This window comes from Nelusetta ayraudi, unplaced genomic scaffold (assembly GCF_046127955.1).
Source record: "Nelusetta ayraudi isolate G7.1 ecotype Tasmania unplaced genomic scaffold, CSIRO-AGI_Nayr_v1 ptg000003l, whole genome shotgun sequence".
NCBI lineage: Eukaryota > Metazoa > Chordata > Actinopteri > Tetraodontiformes > Monacanthidae > Nelusetta > Nelusetta ayraudi.
Window position 1 is genome coordinate 1,903,421 of NW_027466053.1, and position 25,132 is coordinate 1,928,552.

The 25,132-nt window shown below is 48.0% G+C and overlaps 2 protein-coding genes and 1 long non-coding RNA gene across 13 annotated transcripts in view; 2 read left to right on the forward strand and 1 right to left on the reverse strand.

The window, feature by feature from the left end:
• The first annotated feature begins 469 nt into the window (after positions 1 to 469).
• On the forward strand, positions 470 to 6,843 carry nes (nestin). Its single transcript, XM_076028389.1, has 4 exons — positions 470 to 1,429; positions 1,814 to 1,938; positions 2,739 to 2,830; positions 3,715 to 6,843. Exons 1-4 carry the CDS (start codon positions 605 to 607, stop codon positions 6,213 to 6,215), a joined length of 3,543 nt encoding a protein of 1,180 aa, XP_075884504.1. The 5' UTR covers positions 470 to 604; the 3' UTR covers positions 6,216 to 6,843.
• An 8,210-nt stretch (positions 6,844 to 15,053) lies between these two features.
• The window catches only part of mef2d (myocyte enhancer factor 2d), a 49,356-nt gene continuing 39,277 nt past the window's right edge, over positions 15,054 to 25,132 (reverse strand). For 2 of the 9 annotated variants that reach the window (XM_076028479.1, XM_076028480.1), the window contains exons 7-12: positions 22,358 to 22,548; positions 22,185 to 22,214; positions 19,738 to 19,849; positions 19,430 to 19,637; positions 18,646 to 18,714; positions 15,054 to 17,532 (exon numbers count right to left, since the gene is read on the reverse strand). In XM_076028479.1, the coding sequence (XP_075884594.1) occupies positions 17,103 to 17,532; positions 18,646 to 18,714; positions 19,430 to 19,637; positions 19,738 to 19,849; positions 22,185 to 22,214; positions 22,358 to 22,548 (1,040 nt within the window). In that variant the 3' untranslated portion in view covers positions 15,054 to 17,102. The remainder of the gene's footprint in view (positions 17,533 to 18,645; positions 18,715 to 19,429; positions 19,638 to 19,737; positions 19,850 to 22,184; positions 22,215 to 22,357; positions 22,549 to 25,132) is intronic. The other 7 variants (XM_076028482.1, XM_076028483.1, XM_076028484.1 and 4 more) reach the window with 4 other exon arrangements.
• Positions 15,413 to 25,132, forward strand: part of LOC142889953 (uncharacterized) — a 69,463-nt gene continuing 59,743 nt past the window's right edge. For all 3 annotated transcript variants that reach the window (XR_012927027.1, XR_012927029.1, XR_012927028.1), the window contains exon 1: positions 15,413 to 15,525. This is a non-coding gene — a long non-coding RNA (uncharacterized LOC142889953). The remainder of the gene's footprint in view (positions 15,526 to 25,132) is intronic.

Consider the following 25,132-nt stretch of genomic DNA (forward strand, 5'->3'; position numbering starts at 1 on the left):
GCAGGTGAGTTTCACTTCTTAGCATTTGTTTCTATCCAAACTTTTAGTGGTTGTGAAACTCGCTTCGAGACGCCTCTGGGTCTGATTCAAGGTTTATTGATTTATTGACTGACACTGTTCTGAAAAAATACTTTCAGCACATCTATAAAAACTGTACTGACATGTAATTCAGGGTTATGGTCTCATTATTTGGCGGGTGAGGGGTGGGCGTTAAATTTCTTGGAAGTGCGCACTGAAGAAATGTATTATTATTATTTCTCTGGCCCTCCTCTCAGCTGTCAGTGGAGATTCTTCCTCTAGTGGAGCTGAAGGAGTTAAAGGTTTGTGGATGACATCATCGCTTCTCTCTCTGCCCTCTCCCATCTCCTCCACTCCTCCCACGCCTGCTCTTCCTCTCCACCCCTCCTCCCCCTCCCCCTTCTCCTCTCAGCTCCTCCTCAGTCTCCGCCCTCCAGCCGTCCCATAATCCATGTGGCCGGCCCCTTCATTGAGTCCAGTATGAAAAGCAGCGTCCGACTGGCGGTCACACCAGTGAAGCGTTTCAGGACCTCCAAACTGGACTCAGACAGACCAGACCAGAAGAAGAACCACCTCTGACCGTGCCATGGCGCTCCGCTCTATCCACACCACCTTTCACCACCTGGAGGAGGAGAAGCAGCAAATGCTTGGGCTGAACTGTCGCCTGGAGTCCTACCTGAGCAGGGTCAAGCTCCTGGAGGAGGAGAACACACTGCTGGTGAAGGAGTTGGAAGCTCTGAGACGCAGTGGTCATGGCGCGGTGGCACGGAGGAAGGGCATGGAGGAGGAGCTGCGGTGGGCCAGGATGGAAGTGGAGGCAGCCTGGAGGGACAGGACAAACACTGAACTGGAGGTCTGCAGGCTGAGCGAGGAGCTCCAAGCCCTGCACATGCAGAGACAGATGGAAGCTGAGGAACAGGTGAAAGCCAGGAGGGCAGTGGAGCAGAGCAGGAAGGAGCTGGAGGAGGAGCAGACGGCCCAAATGTGGCTGAGGCAGAAGGTCAGTCAACTGGAGGAGGAGATGATGAACCTTCTTCAGACCCACCAGCAGGACGTGGCCAACCTAGAGGAGACCTTTAGCCAGAGCAGAGTCATCGTACCACCCACGCTGGTTCAGAGAGCCAACGAGGGGGCCAGCGTCCTCCAGCTGGGCCAGGAGTACCACCAGAGGGCAAGCAGGGCCTGGCAGGAGGCCACAGAGGCTTACCAGGGCCAGCTGGCCCGCCTGGAGGAGGCCCTGGACCAGACCAGGAGCCGTTTGGCTCAGGTGGTTCAGGAGACAAGTCAGAGCCAGCTGAGGTTGAGGGCCCTGGAGAAGGAGATGGCTTCAGCCCAGGACGTCAGGACGCACCTGGAGAAGACGGTGGTCCAGCGGAGGATGGAGTACGACCAGGAGGTCCAGCAGCTGCAGGTGAGAGCAACACGTCCAACTCTATTGAGAGTCTCTCAGCTGTCAGTTGAGCAGAGGTGGAAGTGACAGAGTGAGTTGATTCAGTTTGTCTCAGATGATTAATGAATCACTTTAGTAAGTCTTTCAGCATCAAAGTCAAGTTGAACCTTTAACACCACTAACGAGGAAGAACTGATTCTTTGTCTAAAACACAAGATGTGGAATTTAATTGTTTTTCTGGAAATTCCTTGATTTTGGGAAACATGCTGGTGATGTGTGTGTGTGTGTGTGTGTGTGTGTGTGTGTGTGTGTGTGTGTGTGTGTGTGTGTAGGTCTGGGGGGCGGGGGGGTGACTGGACTTTATTCTTTCTACTGCTCATGATGATATTTTGTTGTCTTGCACAGGAACACCTGGGAGTTCTGGAGGGGGAGAAGGTGGAACTGGCCCAGCAGATGGACCTTCTGGTCCAGGAGAACCACAGCTTGATGCAGGCCAAGATGTCTCTGGGCCTGGAGGTGGCGACGTACAGGTATTCTCACTGAATGCCTTATGAACAGAGATCTGGACGCAATCCCAACATGCATCATCAGTGTTGCCGAAACAATAAATAAAACGCACAAGAAGGTTTTAAATCCTGTCTGGGCTTCAGAAGCAGAAGCCTCTCATTCAGGAATGTTGAGATGATGGTGTGAACCATCGGCAGACATTGGCTGCAACCCGGGGGATTCAAAGCTCATCTCTTATTGGCCATTACAGAGGTCCCCAGTGAGGATCTTCTCTCCTCTACTGCCCCCACCCACTCAAAATATTGACCCTCAGCCTCCAGGAGAAGACACCAGGCTGTAGGACGTTCTAGAGGACGTTCTCAATGTAGCCCATCACTTAACCCTTTAGCCGTAAACGTGGCCATAGCAAATAAAGTGAAAAATAATCACACACACACACACACGCACGCGCACAAAGCTGTGAGCTGGAATAGAGGTTGGAGCCGTCTGTGAATAAAGAGGGAGGAGTCTCAATCCTGCACAACATGCTCATAATATCTGTCTACTGTTCGGTGTGTGTGTGTGTGTGTGTGTGTGTGTGTGTATGTGTGTGTGTGTGTGTGTGTGTGTGTGTGTGTGTGTGTGTGAGAGAGAGAGAGAGAGAGAGAAGAGAGTTTGTGTGTGTTGAATTGATCAGAGAGGTTTGTGCGCTGCAGATGACCTCTGACTGGAGCCACACCTTCATTAGCATAACAACAGATCTCTGCTGAGGAGCAACAAATGAGCAAATGTGGATTTCATCTTTCTCTTCCTGACCTGCTCCTCCTGCTGTGTGTCTCTGCAGAGCTCTGCTGGATGGTGAGAACCTCAAGGGCGACATCTCCTCCTTCTCCCCATTCTCCTCCTCCTCATTAAATCAGCCCAGAAACATCTCAGGTAATTAGAGTAAACAGCCGTGATACATTAGCGCTACCTCCAATAAATCCTGAACTCTCTCCTTACTGATACTGCTGCTGGTAAATTCACTCAGGCTAAGTAAAAGTGTCAGTGTGGCGGCGCCGGAGGGTTGATTCAGCTAGTAACTGCATAAGTGGGGGTGGGGAGGGTGGGGTTGGTGCCACTCTCAGTCCTGTAACGGGAGGAGCCCCGGGAGGACCCCATCCCCCACCCTGGGGGCCACGGAGCCATATGGCCCTGCTTTACGGTAACTGAGACGACAGCCAAAGGAAGTGGAGATCAATAAGTGGCCATTAGTGTCCACTGAGAACATACATGTTTTAATGATGCAGTGTGTGTGTGTGTGTGTGTGTGTGTGTGTGTGTGTCGAGGGGTTGTGTCTCAGCTGTGATACGTCAATATAGCTATGGATCACTTGAATCAACTTTCACAGTTTCCAGAGTATCAAAATAAAAATCACAAGTCAAAAAATAAGCAGCAAGAAAGAGCCTTAGCTCAACACAGAACTCCCCCCTGGAGGCAGGCTGTGGAAAAGGTCATACTACTTTTTAAGGAGTTTATCCAAAACTACTTCTCTCAAGGAACACAATATCCTGAATTTTGGTTTTAGCATTTTTCTGGGAATTAGAGTACCTTCATCAACTTCATCAGTTATTCTTCAATTTGACTCATCAACAGAATTATTTGGTGTTTTTTTAAATGCACATATGATGTCTTATCTTATCACCTCCACCGGCTGAAAGCTTGGGCAGCAGGAGGCGCTGGTGTCTGCCCTCAGGTTGACGCACTGCACAGACCAGTCAGTGGTTCTGCTTGGTTTGCATGGGGCCTTGATGGTGCTTCCTTCTTCTCATCCTCCACAGGTGCAGCATATGGTTCTCAGGGGGTTAAAAGGAATTACCGGTCCAATCTATCTCCAAGCCCCAAGACCACCACCACCTCCACCGCCGTCGTTGTCGTCCCATCACTGCGTGGTCAAACAGCATCGGCAACCATAGTTGCTGCTTCCCCCAACTGGAACAGGAAAACTGCTGTTGAAAGTCCAAAGATTCCCACAACACAGTCAAAGAACAAAAGCCCGTATCCCAAAACACTCCACCATGGAACGTTTGAAGATTTCAGACCACAAGAGGTGCAAGAGGAAGTCGCCTATGAGGTTTGTGCTGAAGCAACACCCAAGAACCAGGAGGGTGAAGAGAGCAGGAGGCCTCTGGAACCTCCTGAGGTGATGGAGCAGGTCCAGCCCAGCCTTGGCAGCGAACCGCTGGTCCACGATGAGGTGATCCAGCACCAACAAGCCACACCGAACCTGACGCCGTACCACGTCAGGATGAGGGAGGAGTCCCGCGGTTCTTCAGACGAATCCGATAATGACTTTCCTTCCGACAAGCCAGCAGCTGCAACAACAAAGCAGGAAGAAAAGCAGAAACCAAGAGATCTGAATGATCCACCAATGAAGAAAGAAGAAGAAACCTCAGATTCTGAAACCCAGGCGGTCATCGAACCGCACTCTGAATCCAGGACCAGCAGCCCGGTGTCAGAATATGAGCCGGAGGAGAGCGGAGCCTTGAACGAGTGGGTGGAGTTGAGAAAAGAAGAGAGCAAAATGACAGGTGACGGTGACATTGAACGGGAGATGAGAACACGTGAGGCAGATGTTGAAGAGCCGTTGTACCCCGACGGGGAGGAAATGGACACGTGGGATAGTGTGATGGAGAAGAAGGTCGACCTGAAGAGCGGGGATGGTGGCTCGAAGCAGGACCAAGAAACGCATCAGCACATTGAACCAGAGGAGGATATTTCGCCACGACTGCAAGAGCTGGAGGAGAAGGACCCGGGGCAGGATGTTGATGTAGAAGAACAGCGAGTGGAGACCCACTCAGTAGTGGACTCAGTTTTAGAGGATAAAGGTTCACCTGCTGCCTTGGACCTTCCTCACCACGAAGAGGACGAAGACGAGGACTTGCAGAATGTCTCCATGTCGTGGAGGACGGAGGTGGAGGGTATGAGCGACGCCCAGGACAACACCCTCGCAGACACCCGGCCTCTGATTCGCTACAAGAGCGACGAGACAGATGCAAACACTCAGGCATCACATGCAGATGAGAGCGAGTCCAGCAGTGAGGCCGAGCAGGAGAAGAAGAAGGCCGGGGAGTTGAGAACCTGGGCTGAGGGTAAGACGCAGAGATCTGGGACGATGGAGGACCTGTGTGAGGAGGTGGAGGAGGAGGAGGTTCTGGTTGAGCAGTACCAGCTGGGATACACTCATCTGGAGGACAGAGACATTGTTCTTGGTAAGACAGAGGAGGTACCAGGAGTGAAGGGTGAGGAGGCCATCCAAGACAAAGAAGAACATGAAGGATCAGAGGAACCTGCTCAATCTTTGGCATCTCCTGAGCCAGATGTTGAGCTAGACACTGACAGACTTGTGGAACAGGAGTTGGAAAACCTGGACACGTTCAGCTACAGCGTCCACTTTGCTCAGCAGCAGGTCAGTCCAAGTGAGCTCACAGCAGAGGAGGAAGAGGAAGATATGGCAGCTGGGCTAGAACATGAAGATGGAACAAATCAGGAGCTAAGATCTTCCCCTTCTATTGTGGACGAACCTTATGACAACCCTAGTTTCAGTAATACATCAGCGAGGGAGCCTGAAGTCCAACCTGAAGGTCCAGAAACTCTTCAGAACAGAGATGGAGAGGAGGAACACAACATTTCCAAGGTGACACATGCTGGCGAGACTGAAGACGCCTTCATCAGCAGGTCAGATCTAGAAGAGCTGCTTGTCCAGCACCTGCAGGGTGTGTCCATCGTCTCAGAAGCTGGAGAGGTTGTCCTGGAAACATCAGGTGAGTCTCTGGAACATTTCAAGGAGGACATGGCTGGGAAGCCAAATCAGAACTTTGAACTGGAAGAACACAAGACACGAGAAGAAGATGCACCTGAACCGGCCGCAGAGAGTCCGCTGCATGAGGAAGATCAGCCTCTTCAAAAGTTACCGGACTGTGAGCCCAGCGACATCTTCGAGATGAGGGACTCGCCAGAAGTTCTCAAGACAAATGGCAAAGACCACGACCTCCACGCTCTCTTTAGTGCCAGTCTGAAGAGCGACTTCTGGACCTCCTCGCTGGACACCGGCGCCACCTATCAGCCTGACAACCCCTGTGACGAAGAAGCCAAGCCAGTCAGTCAGAATCTAGTGAACTGGAGCTCTGCCACAATGGCGAGAGTCCAGGAGGAGGAGCAGGAGGGCCAGATCGGGGCCAAACAGGTGCCGTGCAGAAAACCTGTCCAGGGGGAGTTTGTCCACTCAGAGGACTCAGATGTGGAGGCAGAATCCTGGTCTTCTGGGGAGGAACCAATCTAGAACGTCATGAGGAACCCGAGCGGTTTGATTTGACCTGTGTTAGTTGGAGATAGGTCAAGTTTCCTGTCTTGTGCATTCAGTGTAAAACAAAACCAAAGTTGTGCTGATTCTACCCGAAAAGATGCTGAGTCACATTTTCTTCTTTGTTCCGCCATCATCCGTCAAATCTGCTGGTGGTGGTCTTCTTACCCAGGAGATGAAGGTGTGGAGGTGGAGTGTGGTCTGAAAGTGTAGTGATCAATGCCTGGATCAATTGACTGACTGATGGAAATCAATGAGAGAGAGAAGGTTGTGGGGTATGGATGGAGGGGCGGGGGAGGATGGGGGTTGCTGGTCTCTGGGTTTATCTGACTGACAGCTGAGGCCACTTATCTCACCACTTCCTGCATCTTCCAAATGTGTCAAACAGTCAGTTGTTGTAGGATTTTTCAAGTGGATTTGGAATGCTTTTACTGAAACGTACCTTTATCTTGTCTTTTTCTTCTTCTTCTTCTTCTTTCATTAATAAGAATCTGGAATAAAACAGAAAATTCCTCTGACCATGCCTACTATTGCTTAAACAAACTGAGCCTCTTTTTCAGATGGACCTGAGAACTCAGTGGACAAATAAAATACCAAGGCCACCATCTGTATGTTCCCTTTTTTCTGCAACCATGCAACAAACACAACACACATAAACCTTCAGAGTCCAAAGATTTCCAGGCGCAGAAAAAAGGTTATACTATCCACTGTCTTTTTATTAAATTAAATTAAAATTAAGTTCCACATGAGCCCCAAACACACTTCTCTAAACCTAATACCCAAACCTTATGTCTTACACTAAACCATTAATCATAATAGTTTTCCTTAACTCTAAACCTATTCCCCTATTCTTTACCATAACTGTAAGTCTAATCTTGTAACCCTTCACCATAACCATAACTATCTTCCCTGGCACCACGTGCACAATAAATGGCTTTTCTAATGGTTTGGAAACACCAGGAAAACATTTTCACTTACCTGGATATGTGTCACTCAAACTCACTACACACTACTACTACTACTACTACTAGACATACACACACACACACACACACACAACAGTAAAGTGTTGAAGGGTGTTTGTTAATACATTAGAGGGGTGAACTTTTAGATCTTAAAGGTACACAAGTGCATCATCAGTGTAAAGAATGATGTGACCTGCAGGATCCACCTGTGTTGTCCATGTGTTTCCTGCTTCAGTAACGGTGTGTGAGTTTGAATCACCACTGTGAAGCTGCTGCTGGTGTGTGTGTGTGTGTGTGTGTGTGTGTGTGTGTGTGCGTGTGTGTGTGTGTGTGTGTGTATCCAAACACTGATAAATCAGCACTGAGAGCCTTGGCTAGCAATCCATCGAGACCGCCGAGCAGAAAGTATGAAAAAAACAAACAATGCATGACCTCACCTCCTCCCCCATCATCCTCCAACCTCCCACCCTCCCCATTCACCTCCCCCATGTCACTCATTAGTCAACTAAAGGGAACAATGATGCTATTTCAGTGGAAATTCACACCAATGAGAAGGAAGGAAGGAAACTGTAGACGACCACCATGTGATGTGATTCCAGTGCTGCAGCTGTCTGTCATCTTTCTATTTTCAATCAATAGAGCTGTTCGCACACACACACACACACACACACACACACACACACACACACACACACACACACACACTCTGTCCAAAAAAAGAAAGACTGATGGCAGAAATTCTTCAAGAAACAACACTAAGCCAAAGATTAGAAGCTCTTTGGAGAGAACAGACTCCCTCTGTGTCCACCAGGAAAATTCACACGTTCTGTTTTGTCATTCAACATTAAAACCTCCCATTGAGTTTTTACCGCAAGTGGTGGCAGTAAAAAAAAGAAGCCAAAATTGAATGAAAAAAACAAAAATTGATTTTTGTAAATTTATTTATTAACTCATCTGAACAAAAAAGGAAGAGAATCAGAATCTGCAGACACAGACACAAACAGAAATAATAAAACAGAAAGTACAACAACAACGAAGCCCTGAAAATGATAAAGTGTATTATTTAAGAAAATATTCACATTTGAAACAAAATGAACAAAATATGAAATTAAAACACAATAAGAAAGAGAGATTTCATTTGAAGTTTCTTGCTGGAGGAGGTTTGATTGGCGGCTCCGTACACCCCTCACCCACGCCCCCACCGTCATATGAACCGGCTCCTCCACTGGCACTGGAGTGTTGTTTTTTTTGTAAATATGTTTTATTGTTTTTCAGGAAATTTTACCCTACAGAGATACAGTACACACACATTCCATTAACATAACAAAGTTGCCTCCCAAAACATAGGGTGCATTGTCCCTCGTGTACATCAGGATTCACCCCTCCTTTGCCGTCGCACCCCCCCCCGTCCCAGCTCCAAGCCGGGCTCCCACCCCTCCACCCACACACCAACCCACAAGGTTACAGGTCAAAAATAGATAACTACATAAAACAATGAAAAAATAAATAGAGTAAAAAAAAAAAAAAGTGAACAATAAAAATAAAACAATCAAATACATATATGTAAATAGGATAAAAAAAAAGGGGGAGAATTTTAATTGAAAAGAGAGAAAAAAGAGAAAGAAAAAAGAAAAAAGAAAGAGAAACGAGAGAGAGAGAGAGAAAGAATGACATCTTTGATCCAATGAGAGAAAGATGGAGGAGTGTGTTGCTTCCATTTAAAGAGGATCAAGCGTCGTGCAAGGAGTGTAGTATGACAACGTGGGCTTTAGCAGGTAAGACAGCTTGAGATTCCTCAGGTGGCGCAAATTGGGTTGGGGTCTAACCGAGTTCCAAACATCTCACTAAGGGCTTTAAAAATACTTGTCCAAAAGGTAGAAAGATTTGGACACAACCAAAACATGTGGATTAAATCTGCAGGCGGGTTTCTACATCGAGGCAATGATGGATCAAGGTTCGGATAAATCTTTGCTAACCTAGCCTTAGTAAAGTGAGCTCTATGTATAATTTTCAATTGAATGAGGCTATGTTTAGCGGATGTAGATGAAGTATGTATCAGGTTTAAGACAGAGTCTGTTGGTCCAATCTTTTATTGTAGCCATGAATTGTGGTCTGGTTTCTTGGCATGTTGTCGGAGTGCGACCTCGTTAATGAGGGTCAAGCTCACGTCGACAAAACGTGTTTCCCCACCGCCAACTTTTGGTGCTAATGAGCTCGCGGCTTGCGGCCAAACCTGGCAGAGCCGCCCATCCAAGGTCGTCGAGTCCAAAAGACGACTCGGCTCTGTGGTTACTGGCCCCCAAAAAATCAACTCAACGGACCAGATTTTTTCTCTCTGAAGGCACTGCCATGAAGATGAGAGCGCCGCCTGCTGGTGGAGCTAAGAAGGACGGCAGGAAAGAGGGCCCGTTAGCTGGGGCATTGCTTGTCATAGCGTGTGTGTGTGTGTGTATGTGTGTGTGTGCACTGACAGCCATCTGCCATCCATGGATCCTCCTGATGGTTGGATCATTGCCGGAGCCTCAGAGACGGAGACAGGAAGCTCTCCGGTCACTTCCTGTTCCTCCTTGACAGCGCCACCACCAGGAAAAAGGCAGCAAGGGTTTTTTTTCCCACCAGCAGCAGTGAAGAACAAAAGGACGCTCCGGTCTAAAGATACATTGTAACGTCGGCCGTGTTGGAAAGAATTCAGTATTTCTTATGTTATTTTATTTCTATTTGCTCCAGGGATTCCTGAACGCTTTCAGGCCAAAAGGCTACAGCAGCACCACTGAAACTGTAGAGGGCAGTGTTGAGCACTTCGATCTAAACTTTAAACCAAACAAAGTAAAGTAAAGACAACATTCGGAGGAAACTGGCAGCAGCGATCAAACGGGAAGGGAACATTCATCAAGAAAAAAAAATAGATTGAGGCCAATCTGGACTCAGAAAGGTGAAATCCCCTCATTGTAAAGTGTCTTAGTCATCATAATGAGATGATGAGCCCGTGTATGTGAGTCAGTCACTAAAAAAAAACTCTCAGCAATGTTGTTGCTCAAGTTGCCGTGGAGACCAAACAACTGCTTTTAGAAACAGACTCACGCTGTTTGTTGCTGCCGCCGCGTCCCTGTTGCATCAGAAAGTGCGTGGTCACGCCGCAGCTGCAAGCATTGGTGACCCCCCCCCCAAAAAAAAAATCTGACCCCCCCCTACTCCCACTGCCACACACACACACACCACACAAAAAGATCATGTCCATCACAACTGGATGAGAAACAACATGTGAAATTTGTTGTTGCTGACAGTTTAGAGAAGTGAACGAGGTGAGCCAGGTGTTTCTCTCCCAGTGACAGGTGTCTCTCTCAAGGCGTCATCACATGATAATGTGGGTCATGTGACGGCGGCATCGCTGTGGGTCAGAATAGAGCTGCAGTTTCTTTCACTGGCCGGTGAAATCCAGCAGCTGCAGCCGTGACTCAGGAAGCAGGAAGCACAGCGGCCGACCTTCCAGCCTCGTCTCAACCAAACTGACTCGGAATTCTCTCATTGCTGAGGAAAATGTTTAAAAATGCGACTGTAGTGCAGACACCTTCTGGTAGGCAGACGACGATCTTCATTCCACTTGGTCTGGTCAACCGGTTCCAACACTTTGACTCTCAGTCACTTAGAAACTCTCCAGCAGAATGCCAGTGTCTCCAGAGCTGCTGCTGCTGCTGCTGGGAGAGCTGACACCAGTCACATCCCGTCAAACACACAAACCTCACACTCACTTCTCCAACTTGCACATCTCACTGTATTGTCCTGTTGCACAACACAAAAAGAGAAATTCTCTGATTTCTGCGGTTTTCTGCATCAGGAAGATCAAATGGCCTTCAGCCGCCACAGTTCCTGTCAGATTATCCACGATTCGCTGCCTCTTGAAATCAGCCAATGATTTATAAAAATGTTAATTGCTACAAGAAAAATGACAACAACATCAAGGGCAACAACTGTCAGATGGTTGTCAGCAGCAGGTCAGAAGTTGAAATCCTCCGTCATCTAGCCAGGAGGATGCGTCAAGACAAAGCTAAACGTGGGAACAAAACGTTTCAAACAGGAAACAGCAGCAGCAGCAGCAGCAGCAGCAGCAGCAGTAGTTTGCCCACCGTTTATTGCCGCCCACATAATCATTATCAGTGTTACACAACCCTCATTTTGATGATGAAAAGGTTGAGCTGAAGCTGAGGAGCAGCAGACACCAGAGGAGATGTGACAGAGCTTCAGCAGGTTTCATATTAGACTCTTTATCAGAGTCATTGTTTGTGTCTCACATTGCAAATACTTGGCAATCAATATTTAAGGTGAAAAAAAAACTTTAAAAAATGTGTAATATTTTGTCTGAACCCTTGATATGAACCGTTCTCACAGTGAACATGGCCGCATTTTCAAGATGTGTGTGTGTGTGTGTGTGTGTGTGTGTTTTTTTTTCTTTGTGTATCTGTGTGTGTCTCCTGCAAACACAATAATATGATCAGTGCCTAGAAATTAGGTTAGATGGGAGGACAAACCCACCCACCCACCAACACACACACACACACTGATCTAATCAGCGAGGTTCATCAGTGTGGGAGGAGCCTTCAGGTTTCTGTCCAATGGGAGTGATGACAGGTATCAGCAGTTTTTTTTGCTGTTTTTGCTCCTTGGAAAAATGTTTAATTTTGCAACCAGCAAATAATAAAAGAAAACACAAATGCATGTCTGCTGCTGCGCACTCCGGCCATGACCGAGCATGCCTGTGTGTGTGTGTGTGTGGTTATTAATAGTGGCCTGTTGACTCAGAAGTGTGTGTGTCCCAGACGTGAGTGCAGCAGCTGAAGGTGGCAGCTGAGGCTCCTCCCACAAAATCCTCTGTAGGAATTAATTTAAAAATTGTTTCTTCTACTTTTATTTATCTTTCTATTTCCAGCTACTTCCTTGTTTTTCAGAAGTTGTGTGTAATTGTTTACTCTGTCAGTAGTTTTAACCCTGATTTGACCAGCAAGGTGAAATCCTTAAACCTTGCGTTTCAAAAGATATCGGATTTGAATCAGTCAAATATCAAATAATGAACCTGCTATTGAATAGTGTTGCTTTGTGAAGGAAACCTAACAATACCAGAAAATTAAGATTATTCCAGTGATCAGTCTAAATTTTCTTCATATGTGTCTCAGACTCTGAAATCGTCAAAAGTGTCAAAAGGCGAAATTTTAAAGCTGAGGAATTCATGAAAATATGAAAACGTGATCATTAAGACCTTTAAATTCTTCATAGTGAGTCTGACATAGAGATCGTCTGGTCTCCATTGTCCTGACGGCGAGCTCCTCCCCCGAAACACAGCACGGAGTCGCGGCGACATCTAGCGGTGTAGATCTAACACTGCAGCCGAAGTCGAGCCTCGTGAGAACAGATGTGTGTGTGTGTGTGTGTGTGTGTGTGTGTGTGTGTGTGTGTGTGTGTGTGTGTGTGTGTGTGTGTGTGTGTGTAAACCAAAGCCAAAACAAACTACAAACTTGCGTTGCGTCCGTCGAATTTCGGAGCATTTCAAATTTCCCCACATTTGGAATTTCCTTCAATTTGATCAAAAGGAAGCAGCAAACAGGTAAGTGTAGCTAGTAAGCTGACTGTGGTGCACCAATGTGTGGGTTCTATACACTGTTCAATACTAGTTTTGAAAGAAAGTGAAGGAACTCAAAAACTCACAAAATTGTGAAAAAAATATGTGTGTTTCACAGTTTTTCCTGATTGCTGAAATACAGAACCTGGTTACTGTTGCATAAAATCCCAAAACCTTTTCATCATTTTTTTTTTATCATCATCATTCCCAGAAGCACACACACATGTCCAATAATCATAAACACAATTCACCTGTTTCTGTTTGTCTCAATATTTAAAACTCCATTTGCAAAACCTGAGACAAAAGTGGCCAAATAAATAATTCCCGATGTGTTCATTCAGCAAACACATGCTTTCAATATAATTAACTTAAGTTACCGTAACCTAAATTCAAAACCACACCTTTCTCCAGGTCAAAACAAATTGTGATCGCACCAATCAGAATTTTGGCTCAATGAATAGAACCTAAAAGCTCTGGAAGAATGGATCGGGACCATGCAGAGGTTGCCAGACAACAGGGGGGACCAGGAAGAGGAAGAGGAGGAGGACAATAATAACTCTCTGGTTCATCATGTGCTGGTACAGAAGAAGACCATCAGCCAAGATCATCAAGTCCTCCCATGCACTGCCGCCCTTCCACTCTTGCATCCATTGACGATACTCTCAGGAGAGAAAACAGGTCATTTGCCTCATTGTCACTGTACATGTACCTGTAATGTATCACAGTACAAGCACAGTGATGTTTGTCCAGTGTGCTGTGTAGTTATACTTCCTATACCACAGTAATGGATGACCATAAGTCAGGAATGGTCAGATTCATTTTTGCTGCCCTCTAGTGGAAGCAGGCAGCCTCACTGCTGGACAGGACACTGCCTTGGTAAATATGCTGAATGGCATTCATCACTTTGACGGGGTTTCAAACCTGTAATATTGAGGACCTTTCCACCACTGGCCACTGGGTACTACAGCAGAACCACGTAAGGACCAAGCAACTCGAGCGCATGCCTTCTAAGAGGAATTCCTTCCATCTACAGTATGAAGATAAAGACCCACAAAATATTCATTTTATATTACGAATGAAGACACAGAGAAGAGGTTTTCTTTAGGTCAACTGGTCTATTTAATATATAAAATACGTTAAAACATACGCAAAAAGAGGTTTGGGAGGGTAAGAGGGGACAAATGTATACTTTGGTACAATAACAAACACTTTGTTTTGTAAAAGCAGTATAGAATTTGTAATAACATATCAGTGCATACTTTATTTATGAAAATATACACAAACTGTATATCATTCTCCAAAAAAACAGCAAAAATATCTTTACAACAAAAAAGCAGACTAGCCCAACACAATATATTAACTATAATTTATTTAATTTTTTTTCTTTTATAATTTTTTTCTTCTTAAACATATTTCAGTGTGACATGTGTAGATATGAACACCAGGTTTCCTAAAACACGAATCACTCTGCTTGCTGTTGTGAAAGGCCCATGCAATGACATCATCATCGTGTCTGCTCAGAAATAACTTACAAACAGCACCTCCCTCCGTCACACACACACACACACACACACACACACACACACACACACACACAGGTTTTTATACACAGGGACTATAGCAGTTCGTTGACTCTCTTGCTCCTCCTTCTGTCCATCCGCAGCAGCACACGTGTACTAATTTCACTACGCTTGTGTCGTGTCGTAAAAACTCGTGCAACAATAGTAAACAACATTCTCAATGAAAAACAAAAACAAATCCCAAAAGAGAGAATATATATATATATATATACATATATATATATATATATGTATATATTTAGAGAATATTTATTATCATAAAATTAAATTCCCCCCAAAAAAAATAAAACTAAGCAACACAAACAGATTTCAGTTTGGTCACGACGGCAGGAAGCTGTGTTCGTGACCACAATAGTAACAATAGAAAAAGTGTCCGAGAAACATGGAACCAGCAAACATCAACAGAACAACACTGGAAAAGTGACGCGTCGCTAACAGAGTGGCGCTGGTATCTCCCAGGGGGCGGGGCTTACACAACCGTCCCCATTCGCTTTCCATTCACCGTCAATGGCGACCTCTAGGTAAATCAAACTCAAAGTCTCAATTGTAGAAAGACAGCTAGAGGAGGATTTTCAATGTTCACCCAGAGGGGGCGCTCTAGTGTCACACAGGTGTTTTTTTTTTAATGAAATCTTTCAGAGAAAATGCATTTTATTGTTAAAAGTATTTATTTTTAGATTGTTACGTTACCGATCTTTTTATATTGTGTATTCATTTGTTTTTTCGTATTTGAAAACGTTTACCGCCAATCTGGCTCGTGGAACAAGTTCTCAGGAAGTCCCACCCATCTCTCGAACCTGATGCCGCTGGAGGCGGAGTCGGGTTCTTCGTCGTTTTGTTCGCAGCTCGGGAGAAAAGAGCGGGAAGGGTCACGTGTTTCTGAGCCGCGCTCAGCAAACTGAGTGTCAGTGGACGGAGGTTCGAGTGGCAGCAGCAGATTACCAGTGGGAGAAGCCTGATGTGGGAGGGGCCTGATTGGGGGAGGAGTCATGAAGGGATCAGCGCTGGACCACCACTGGCCGCCACCACAGAGCTTCTTGGAGCCAATTGAAACGTCACCTTGCAGTTATTTTATTATACCCATAAACATCTGACAACATGGCTTCTAACCTGCAGTGTTCCACTCAGACTGTGTGTGTGTGTGTGTGTTGACGCTGCTGTGGTGGTTGACACTTAAGACACATTTATGTTTATAATTTAGGGTTAGAAATAGTAAATTAAATGACATATTATATATTAGTCAAAAATATTGTTCAATAAAAAGGTCAAATTACAAATTAAATTAATGAATGAATAAAAAGCAAATAATGCATGTTTATTTTTTGAAAGAGAAAAGGGAGACATACAAAGTCCTGAAGACTTTGAAACTCTGTTTTCAGATTTTTTTTCATCTAAAATTAAATAATTTGACTGTAAATGTGCTGGATCAACATTAGTTATAACGTCAATCACAATGAGCTTGCACTATATTTTTGTACACTGACCATTTATACCAAATAAAAAAATGGTAGATTATTATGTGAAATCATTATCATGCTAATAAATTCCATTTAGTTGGACTGCATGAATAAGAGGTGTGTGTGTGTGTGTGTGTGTGTGTGTGTGTGTGTGTGTGTGTTTTTGTGCACTCGCGTGCGTCCTGTAAATGCCCACTCCAAACCAAGCTCACTAAAACAGTCTGAGTCAACTCTGCAGCTCCCTCTTCTGGCTTGTTAGCATATTACACTTTATTTACACACCCAAATAATCATAATTATAATAATCAATAATAATGATAAGAATAATAAAAATAATAATGATAACAGTGATCACAAAAAGAGGCCAATATACTGAGAACAACTGCGTCTCATCTGCTGCAGTTCCTGCGCCAGGCACCGGGGGCGCCCCATTGTGGTCTGTGATGGCGTCCTGCTGCGGACGCACAGCTGCCCTGACCGACAGGGGGCACCGCTTCCCCTGTTTCCTGGTGCAACGACCAGGTTTGACCTTCAGGGGGCGTCGGCCGGCTGCTTATTTACACCATTTAATGTTGTGAATCTCCCCGAAAAAATGTAGAAAAAAACAAAACAAAAAAACTTCAGCGAGTAAGTGCGTCTGAACACACAAAACTTAACAATGTCAACACACACACACACACACACACACGCACACGCACGCACACACACTGAGCGTGTGTGTCGTCATCCCTGATTGAAGAGTCTGGCTGCCTCTGGGACAGACCACGCCCCCTACTGGGCAGCGCAGGCATCACATGCCAGAGTCAAGGTCTTTGTTTTTGTTCCTTATTCTAGTGTCGTATATTGAAAACTCAAATTCACACCACAGAAGAAGAAGAAGAAGAAGAAGAAGAAGAAGAAGAAGAAGAAGACTGCACACATTAAAAAAAAAAAAAACTCAACTCGATAAAAAAGGGGGTGGGGCTCTGAGAGACGATGGAGCGTGCGACTGCGGCGCCGCCCTGGTGGGCCGACATGAGAGGAGCTGCAGGTTGGCTGGTGGGCGGAGCTATTTACCTCCAGCCTGCTGATGAGCTTGTTAAATAGAACTGGAGGGATCCAATCAAGATGCAGCGCTGGGTGGCTGGCTCCGCCCCCTGCAGTTCAGGATCCTGGGTGTGTGTGAGAGCATGCTAGCGTGTGTGCGTGTGAGTGTGTGTGCATGCGTGTGTGTGTGTGTATGTGGGCGGGGCTTAGTCCACAGCTCCGCCCCTTCATGTCAGCCAGGTGTCCAGTCTCACCCGCTTCACGCTGACGCCGTCCTGCTCGGGCTGCTGCTGCTGCTGCTGCTGCTGCTGCTGCTGAGCGCCGGCACCGCCCTGCTGGTGGAAGTCACCGCTCCGACCCTGCACGCCGCCAACACCGCCACCGTCGTCCCGGTCGCTGCCGTCGTACGAGCTGCCGTTGCTGCTGAGGCTGTGCAGAGGCGAGCGGCCCTGAGACCCCACCTCCAACCGCAGGCCGCCGCTCTGAGGCCCCGCCTCCAGTCGCAGGCCGCCAGGGTATGCCAGCGCCACCAGACCTGGGCCGCAGCTGGCCGCTGTGTTGCGCTCGCGGCTCGGAGACACCGGCTCAGACTTGATGCTGATGTTGGGGTTGGTGTTGACGGTCAGCGCGGTGCTGTGGGGGATGTGACTCACCGGCCTGCAGGGGGCAGAAGAGAGACGAGAGACCATGACCACATGAGAGAAGAAGAGGAGGGAACCAGGAAGTAGGTGTCACTTCCTGCAGGCTGGACGGTCAGGATGGACGACACCATGGATGCATTACAAGAACTGGATACCAGACTGGCAATATGGCAGCGTGATGATTCTCCTTTCCAGTGGCCACTCCAGGTACTGCAGCCAAAACCAAATTAGTCCAATAATAATTTTTCCTACTGACTGCAATATATAAAAAAGGCCTGTAAAACTGACAGGAAGACCTTTGACCCTGACATGCAGTTCATAATAAATCCTTCTACCGCAGATTTCTCATGAAAAATCTGAGTTCATTCCCAGCGGGACTTCTCGGCTCGTTCTGATTGGCTGATGCGTCCTAATGCATCATGGGAGTTACAAAGTGCTACATGATGGGCAGTGCTACATGCTCTAAGGGCCTCATAGTGCGGAAGTCAAAAACTTTTTGTTCGCTTTTTGTCCTCTTTCTGTGCTGAGTGACCACTACATTGAAATGAACGAGATGACCAAAGTCCCGCCCACTGGCCAGTAGTGCTCAGCCGCCAATGATCCTAGCGGAGGGGGCGTGGCTTCTGGCCAGCAACAATAACAACAACAACAACACATTGTGACGTGCAGCGTTTCTGATTTCCTTTTTTTCAGATCATGCGAAGCTCCAGGAAAAATACAAGTGGAGCGAGCACCTGCGCCACCTTGTGGCGTCTGGTGGCATCACACAACCGACTGCGACAGCTACATGGCGCTGCAATGAATTTTTTATGTGCACCGGGACTCCGAGGTAGCAGTCACCAAGCATTTTCTTCCTGCAGCAGCGGCAGAGGAGCGTCTTTGTTCCCAACACTTCCAAACAGCTTCAGATGAGAGCAGTAGGGGGCGCCGCCGCTCACTCTCCAAAACACAATCATCAAAATAGAACACAACACGACAAAACAACAACAGCAGCACAATGGAAGCAGCCGAGCGACACCAGGCTGAGATGAGCTGCTTCAGCAGCAGCTTCAACATCGCTTTGCTCCGTTTTTTTTGTTTTTTCTTCTACAGCAACAACAAACAACAGCGAGTGTGGCGGCTGGTTCACCTGAGGTTAGCAGCCAAGCTGGAGATGCAGTTTACCATCTCCACATTCTGTTTGTCTGCACCCCACATGCTGCAGGAGAGGGGGGGGGCAAAAGAAAAGGAGGTTACAGGCCACTCCCCCAGGCGTGGGTTAACTTAGCTTAGCACAGCTAGCACACACACACCCACAGTTTGGCAGCAAAATTCCTTCTTCTTCTTCTTCTTCTTCTTCTTCTTCTTCTTCTCCAGAATGGTACTGATTGGCCAATTAGACCATGTGAGTTACAGAGGCATGATGGGAAGTGACACTACTGGGGATGCTCTATGGGCCCATTAATGTGGAAGTCAAAAACTTTTTCGGCGTCTGCACTGGATGAGCAACTCCATTGAAATGAATGGGAGCCATCTTGGAGTCTGGGGGCGGGTTCAGACTCCAGAGCAGAACTCTGATTGGCTGATTGAGTTTGAGGAATGACAACCTGCTACGCTCCACTCACACTGTGTGTGTGTGTGTGTGTGTGTGTGTGTGTGTGTGTGTGTGTGTGTGTGTGAGGGGCTATTTAGGTCAGCCTGGAGATGAATCAGCCTCAGCTGGAGGGTGTGTGTGTGTGTGTGTGTGTGTGTGTGGGGGTGGGGGGGTAGAGGGAGGAGGGGTGATGAGGTGAGGAAGGGGGATGGAGGGGTGTGTGTGTGTGTGTGTGTGTGTGTGTGTCTGGGGGGGAGGTGGGGTGGCTGTTCAGGAGTTTGATGTGATTGGCCGCTCGGCTCAGAGACACATTCAGTAATAAAAAATAAAGGGAGCTTACACCAAGTTTCCCAACGAGGCCAGGCTCAGCTGCTGCTGGTGCTGCTGCTGCTGCTGGTGCTGCTGCAGTGGTGGTTGCTGGGAGACGATGGCGGTGGTGGCGGTGGCGGCAGGCGGCTGCTGTTGCCAAGCAGCCAGGCTCCCCGGCAGCAGCCCCGCAGGGCTGAAGGTCTGCAGGGCTGTCAGGTCGGCGCTGCTCAGCTGGTACTCTGGGACACGGCAGCAGCAGGAAGGTGAGTATGAGTGTGTGTGTGTGTGTGTGAGAGAGTCACAGTGTCCCCCCCAGGCCAGGCCCGGCACTGCACTCACCTGTGTTGTAGGCTGTCTGCATGCTGGAGAAGGGCGCCAGGAGGCTGGGCGTGGCCACCGAGACCACCGGCGTGCTGAGGGCCACCTGGGAGCCGCCCAGCCGCTGAGCATTCTGGGAGGAGACACACACACACACACACACACACACACAGACATTAAAGAGGAAAGTTTACGGATCAAAACTTTCCTCCCAGTCGTCCAACACGCCGTCTGGAGACGCTTCCATGACGTCGGTGAGTGTTTTGGGGGGTTTAAGGAACGCCGTCACGCCACTAATCCCCACCCCCCCACTCAACCCCCTCCCCTCCCATCCTCCCACCAGCCTCCACCGCCAAACAGCCATTAAGGAGCCCAGATTCCCGCTGATCCTACAGTTGCTCGTTGTGAGAACAAACTGGAGCTGCGCTGCACTGCATCTCTCTCTCTCTCTCTCTCTCTCTCCCTCTCCCTCTCCCTCTCCCTCTCCCTCTCTCTCTCTCTCTCTCTCTCTCTCTCTCTCTCTCTCTCTCTCTCTCTCTCTCTCTCTCTCTCTCTCTCTCTCTCTCTCTCTCTCTCTCTCTCTCTCTCTCTCTCTCTCTCTCCACACACACAAGTCCGAGGCGTTCACATGACTTCATCTTCCTCTACAGCAGTGTTTCTCAAAGTGGGTGGCGCGATGGTGTCGTTCACGCCAGACTTGAAGCGGGGTGCAACTCCGCGGGCTCGCGCCGCGCAGCGATCGTTTTCTAATGCGCGTGCTGCGAGTGAAAAAGCCAGAGGACAATGAAGAGTTTTCGAGCGCTGATCGAACGCAATCAAACACCTTTGCATCAGTAAATTAATCTACGCCGCGACTGGCGCGATATTATGACTTAGCGCGGGCAGCGCTCAGCGTCATCCCGTGTGGCAGGTAGAAAATGTGATGTCGTCGCATGACTGATGTTGTTGATGTGGTCAATTTCATCAAAACAAGACCCCTGAAAGCGCGGCTATTCTCTGTACTTTGTGAGGAGATGGGAGCACAACACAAAGCTGTGTTGTATCACAGCGAGGCCAGGATGGTGGATGTTACAAAAGTTAAATGGTGGATGTTGGTGGATGTTACAAAAGTTATTTGTTATTTGCACAGCAGAAAAGTGAAAGGAGTATTCTTGTTTAAAAAGTAATGTTCAGGATTTGATGTCACAAAGAGTGATTTGCTGTCTATCTGTCTATGTGTCTGTTCTGTTATAGTTTGTCCTTATAGATAAATAGTTGCCGTATCTGACATCGTCAGCAGTCGCCAGACCCCAGGACAGACCTCGTAGACAGACAGCTTTTGTAAGTACACCAGTGGTGGTGGGGGGCTGATTGCAGTGCTTCCCACTGCAGGATCAGCACCTGTGAAGCAGCACCGAAGAGCCGAAGAGCTGATCAGCTGATCAGTCATCCTGCTGGTTGTGATTGTAATGGTTGGTTTTGAGCGACTGGTTGACTGGCTTGTCACCAGCAGCCGGACCGACTGTTTGTCGAGTCCTGGTGGAAGACGTTCTGTCGCCGCCCTGCAGGCAGGAGCCTGAACATCTCCACCACACCATGCTGCAGCGCTTCCAACAGCCACTAGAGGCGCCGCAGTGTCAGAGCGTCACACTGACATGTCAGACATGCAGGCACACACGTGTGTGTGTGTGTGTGTGTGTGTGTGTGTGTGTGTGTGTGTGTGTGTGTGTGTGTTGATGGTGCAGTGGTGCAGTGGTGGTGCCCAGTGCTATGCTAGAAAAGGTCATGCATACAATACGAGGTATGTGTGTGTGTGTGTGTGTTGACAGACATGGTGATGACATGAACATGTGTCTGCATGCATGTGCACGTGCCACGTTTCTGTGAGGTGTGTGTGTGTGTGTGTGTGTGTGTGTGTGTGTATTCAAACTGCTGAAAACCAACATGTGCATCGTGCTGAGAGTCGGTACCCCCTCGCTCCAGTTCCCCCTGGTGGCCACACACACACACACACACACACCTGTGTAAGTGCCAGTTTTCTGTCTTTTTCTTTGCTTCTCTTGATTGTGTTATTTACAGGAAGCTCTGAAACAACTTGTTAGAAACTTGTTTTTCTCTCTTCTCGAAGAGTTTTTTCTTTCATTTGAACATTCTGACCATACTGGGCCATACTGAGTGAACTGCAGCAGAGCAGCAGGAGAACATGAGCCACCATCAACCGGCGTGATGACGACGAGTCGGAGCTGAGAGAAAACCCCGGTGTCACACCTGTGCTAACATGGTAATTGAAGTAGCACAGTTAGCATGTTAAGTCCTAACTGAAGCAGCACAGTTAGCATCCTGAGTGCTAAAGAACAGTCTGGACAGTTTCCACCAGGGGGAACCAGAGCCAGTCGGCTGACCACACACACACTCATGCTGGATGAGGTCGGTCGGTTGCACACACACACACACATCGGGTCTACAAGCATTTGACGAGTTGTATTCACCTCACTCACCAGCTCCAGCTCTTCCTCTGTCTGCAGGGGGTGCCGAGGAGCATACAAGGAGGGGGGGTTATTTTAAAACAAGAAGCGGAAGCTAAAACGCTGTGTATGTGTGTGTGTGTGTGTGTGTATGTGTGTGTGTGTGTGTGTGTGCGTGCGTGCGCGCTCCTCCTCACCAGCTGCAGGAGGCCCTTGGCTCCCTGGGAGGTGATGACTCTTAGGTCGGGCTTGCGGCTGTTGACCAGCTGAGCTCCAGGTGAGGGCGGAGACTTGACCATGGTGCCGGCGGCGCTGACCTTGGCCAGCCCGGTGCCGTTGGACATGGCGAGGAGGCCCGGTGAGCCACGGGCGCTGATGTAGCCGTTAGCTGCAGAGACACACACACACACACACACACACAAACACAGGAGTCAGCTGCTGATTGGACGACAACTACACCTTCTATCCACCATCTATCCATCCATCTTTTCCTGTAGTGGAGAAAAATCAGTGTGTGTGTGTGTGTGTGTGTGTGTGTGTGCGCGCGCGCATATGTGTGTGTGTTCTCTTTAGCAGGTTGGCTCCCTCTGCAGCACCACCTGCTCCCCATTGTTGTTCCAGCAAGATGCTGATTTGTTTTTTCATTTTCAATTCTTTGGCGCTGCTCGGATTTCTCTCTTTCACACCAAAACGCCCCTTCCTCCTCCTCTTCCTCCTCCCCCTACCCCCTTCACCTCCTCCACCGTTCCTCTTCCTCCCTGTGCACAAACATCTCTGCTGTCTTGATGAACCCTCTTTCCCCACAAGCACTCTCTACCAACTGCATCAAATTTTCATTGTAGTATATTGGAAAATGATTTGCCAGCAAGTATTGCAAGATTTTGAGGTCCAGTCAGTCAGTCAGTCAGTCAGTGTCATTCCCATAGGCCTCCAACAGATGGCAGAGCTGAGGCCAAAACAAGGAGTTTGAGTGTGTGAAAGTTGTTTTAAAGTCCAGCAGCAGGGACACACACGCCTCTGAGTGATGGGAATAGATGGAGAGGAAGGAGGAAGGAGGGAAAGTGAAGGAGTGGAGGAGCGAGTGTGTGTGTGTGTGTGTGTGTGTGTGTGTGTCTGTTGCGTAACATGCTGCGGCCGACAACATGATTGTGCGTCACTGGAGGGGATCAGTCACTGTTTGTGTCTAACAGAAGTGGGCGGCAGCTTAGCGGAGCAGTGACAGGTGAACACAACACAGGAGCAGCAACTGACGTGTGTGTGTGTGTGTGTGTGTGTGTGTGTGTGTGTGTGTGTGCTGGTTGAACTGGAATGTGTGCGTGCAGGTTGTTAAGGTGTGTTTTCTTGGTCTGAGTTCAGACTGACTGTTAAATACAGTTTGGGGGTGTGGCCAGAGAAATGTAAAACTAAAATAACTAAAACCAGGATTGATAAAAAAAAAAAAACTACAACGTTCTTCACCAAGTGCATATTTCAAACCCAGTTTGATATCAGGAAGTTATACTGATCTCCACCACTAGGTGTCTCCACATGAACCATTAAAACATCCTGTTTCCAATTAGCAGAGCAAGCAAACACTGAAGTGAAAGTTTTGTTTTGTTAAGAAACATGTATCTGGTGTTGCAGAACATGCATTCAGCTCCAAGAACAGCATCCCCTGGTGGACGTCGGTCAAAGCTGCCTGCTGGACTCGTCTTTTTGGAAAATTGTTCAGCTTGTTGATCACTTCCAACAGGAAGAACCTCTGAAACTGTTCAGTTTGAAGGTCGACTAGACTAGGGTGACGTAGTTAATGTTGTGTAACTGTGTGTGTGTATGTGTGTGTGTGTGTGTGTGTGTGTGTGTGTGTGTGTTACATGAACACACACCAGTCAGACCACACTGCTACTGCTTTGTTTACCTGCTGCATGTTGACTGTGTTTCTTCTCCCTGCAACTCTGAACAACCAAGTGTATGTGTGTGTGTGTGTCTGCTTGTGAGAGAGAGATTCTCCTATTACGCCGGGCCGGCGTGAGAATGAAGGGAATGCAGAGTGACGTCAATGGTGACATTCCCAAAGCCCCGAGTCCCTGGACAACAGCTGAGAACGACAGAGCCAAGAGCCGAGGAAGAGAAGGACGAGGAGGAGGAGGAGGAGGAGAAAGAGGAGAAGAGAAAGAGGAGAAGGAGGAGCTGCTGAGGGAGAGTGAATGTGAAGAATGTGAAGGAGGTGAAGACTCAGGGCCAAAACACACAACCAGGTCCAGAGTCACAACTAGAGAAGAACTAAAAGGTTCCCAGAACTCTGAGAACCTTCTGGAACTTTCCAGAACCATCCAGAACTCCAAGAACTTTCCACGTCAGAGGGTCCCAGGGAGCGTGTTGTCAGGCAGTCTGAAGCCAATGAGCAGCTCATTGTCAGACTGACAAGACAGTCTGTCAATCAGACCTGCTGCCAGGTTTCCATCACCTTCTCATCCACTGTCCTCCTCCCTCTGCAGTGGTAGGGGGAGTGGATAGGGGGAGTGACGGAGGCCCCGCCCCATCCTCTGCAGTGGGAGGGGAAGTGACGGCCACAGACGAGCCTTCAGAGCTCACTGTGGTTCAAACGGTGGTGAAATACGGTGGGAAGCCCCTGGCAGTGGTGAAGTTCCCAATGAAATCCCAACCTGGCCAGCAGGGGGCGCCCCAGCAGACTTGCCACCTTCACTGCCACTCCTTCTCCTTCTCCATGCTAGCTGGCGGAGACAACGCTACAGTTGTTAGTGATAAACCACACACCAGAGGGGAAACAGCAGCAACACCTGGTGGTCGGCTGTGGTGTAGCTCGTTAGCCAATCCCCTTCCACCTCTGCTAGGCTGCTGACTTCATCCTGGCCACAAACTTTCACACTTATGCTTCTAATCGCTGGAGGCTTTTCTCTCACGGCAACTGAACTCAACACAGCCTTGACTCAGACCGAGAAACAGGACGTATTTCTTGGTCTCTGCAGGTC

What these genes read in the sequence shown, in the direction of transcription:
- nes (XM_076028389.1), top strand. Translation starts at nt 605, where the DNA reads ATGGCGCTCCGCTCTATCCACACCACCTTTCACCACCTGGAGGAGGAG. An exon ending in AGGAGGTCCAGCAGCTGCAG is followed by an intron (nt 1,430 to 1,813) that starts GTGAGAGCAACA and finishes TGTCTTGCACAG; the next exon opens with GAACACCTGGGAGTTCTGGA. An exon ending in TCAGCCCAGAAACATCTCAG is followed by an intron (nt 2,831 to 3,714) that starts GTAATTAGAGTA and finishes CATCCTCCACAG; the next exon opens with GTGCAGCATATGGTTCTCAG.